Source organism: Trypanosoma rangeli (genome assembly GCF_003719475.1).
Source record: "Trypanosoma rangeli strain AM80 chromosome Unknown Tra_15.4_contig_00869, whole genome shotgun sequence".
Lineage (NCBI taxonomy): Eukaryota > Euglenozoa > Kinetoplastea > Trypanosomatida > Trypanosomatidae > Trypanosoma > Trypanosoma rangeli.
Genome location: NW_021706628.1, coordinates 1204 through 3032, shown reverse-complemented (window position 1 = coordinate 3032; position 1829 = coordinate 1204). Strand labels below are relative to the sequence as shown.

General features: G+C 55.7%; 1 protein-coding gene across 1 annotated transcript, besides 1 other annotated feature; it reads right to left on the bottom strand.

The window, feature by feature from the left end:
* Positions 1 to 111: 111 nt before the first annotated feature.
* Positions 112 to 137: a microsatellite.
* A 466-nt stretch (positions 138 to 603) lies between these two features.
* TraAM80_10273 (trans-sialidase) lies at positions 604 to 1818 on the bottom strand (the record flags this gene model as incomplete). Its single annotated transcript, XM_029386907.1, has 1 exon — positions 604 to 1818. The coding sequence occupies one exon, from the start codon at positions 1816 to 1818 to the stop codon at positions 604 to 606; it is 1215 nt and encodes a 404-aa protein (XP_029233233.1).
* Between the last annotated feature and the right edge of the window lie 11 nt (positions 1819 to 1829).

Sequence of the window (1829 nt, the reverse complement as noted above, 5' to 3'; positions counted from 1 at the left end):
AGGAATGAAGGCATGTCAGCCGCACAGCCGGCAGCGGCAGCAAACAAAACACGGCGACATGCAGCGACGGTGGAAGGCACGGCACAAACTAAAAGTGTGCCGCAGTGATTTAACAAACAAACAAACAAATTAAACAACGAAAAGCTTAAAAAGTGGAAGTCCAGCAGGGTTTCTGGCAAAAAAAAAGAAATAACTTCGACAAACATTTTTCCTTCGTGTGTCCAAAAGCCCAAGAGGACCGCTTGTGTATATTTATTGCCTGCGCTGAAAAAAAGTAAAAAAGTAAAAAAAAGACCGCCGTGATCCACAAGCCCGCACATCCCTCCCACACTTCGTGCGGCATGCGGCCTGCGCTTCAACGCGTCGGCTGCGTCGTCAGTGGGGCGCACAGCAATGCGGCCGCCACCCATGACACATCGCGTACGGCAAACGGCCATTGGAGCAGAAAACAAATAAAGAAAAAAAAACGGCTGCCGATTGTCCCAGCAGGGCATCGGCAGCAAGAAAAACAAAAGCAAACACAAAAGATGTGTTAATGAAGCGAGTCGCGGTCGGTACTGCAGCACACACTTTCCAAGCGGAGTCGCAACTGCACTCTCCCTTTTACGCAGCGGAGAGGGCGGCAATGCCCCACAGCCCCAGCAGGGCCAGCAGCACTACATGAGGCACACACCCACCCACGGCGTTGTCGGCTCCCTGCGACGCCTTCTTATTGTCTCCATTAGACACCCCAACTGCGCCAGGCGGAGAAATGTCGCTTGTGTCCTTCGCGGGAGCCTGCCCGGCGTCATTGTTTGCAGCAGAGCTGCCGCCTGGGGCCACCGCCGCTTCAGGTGCAGCGGCCTCCGCTCCGAGGCCAGGCGTGTGGTTCCCACTGGGGTTTGCAGCTCCGCTTGCTGCGGCGCCAGCGCCTGGTGGAGCGGCACCTGCTGCGTTATCGTTTGTTTGCTCCTTCGCAGCTTCTCCGTCCTTCTCACCACTCGACGGCGGCGGTGGTTGTGGGGGCCCCGCAGGCACCGGAGCGTTATCCCCGGTGCTTGCAGGTTTCATCACGGGAGCAGTCTCCCCACCACCACCGCCGGTCGTTGGCGGACCCTGCGGCGTCATGACTGGCTTCGTCGCGCCCAGCTGTGGAATTGCGACCTTGCTGGCATCGAGCATATTCACCTCAGCATAGTTAGCAAGCAACCGGTTGTACAGCAGAACGTTGAACACCGTCACATGGTGGTTGCTAACCCCAACTTTGTTCTTGTCGCCCCCAACAAAAAAGTGCGATATCCGGTGTGAATCAAACAACGTGCCGTCATGGGCCCCTTCGTAAAACGCAACTCCATCGACGTAGACAGACCACTGATTCCAATTCATTTGCAGTATCACCTGCGACGTTTTGTTGAGTGCCCACTTAAAATTAATATCCGCTTTAGTATCAACATTATGAAGTTTGAAGCTCCACTTCCTTGCACTTGTGTACGACAGCTCAAATAGAACACTGTTGGAATCGTCGTTCATCCTTGCACCCATCAAAGGAGTGTCCTCCTCCGGCACCGCGTGGATCGCCACCGTCGCCACAAGAGTGAACTTGTTGTTCGCAAAGTAGTACGGCTGGTTCTGCCCCTTGCTGCCCACCGGCCACTCCGCCCCCGCCCCAGCGCCTTTGAACCCCACGCCCCACGCCTGCTCGCCTGCCGCCCCATTCTTCACCGTTGCGTTCACGCCGAGGTACTCGTCGTTCCATATTTTCCCAGCATCAGTTCCATCCGTTAATGCGTTGGACAAAAAGCCAACCAGCCCTTCCGTGGGAATAGGGCCATTACACATACCCTTCGCTC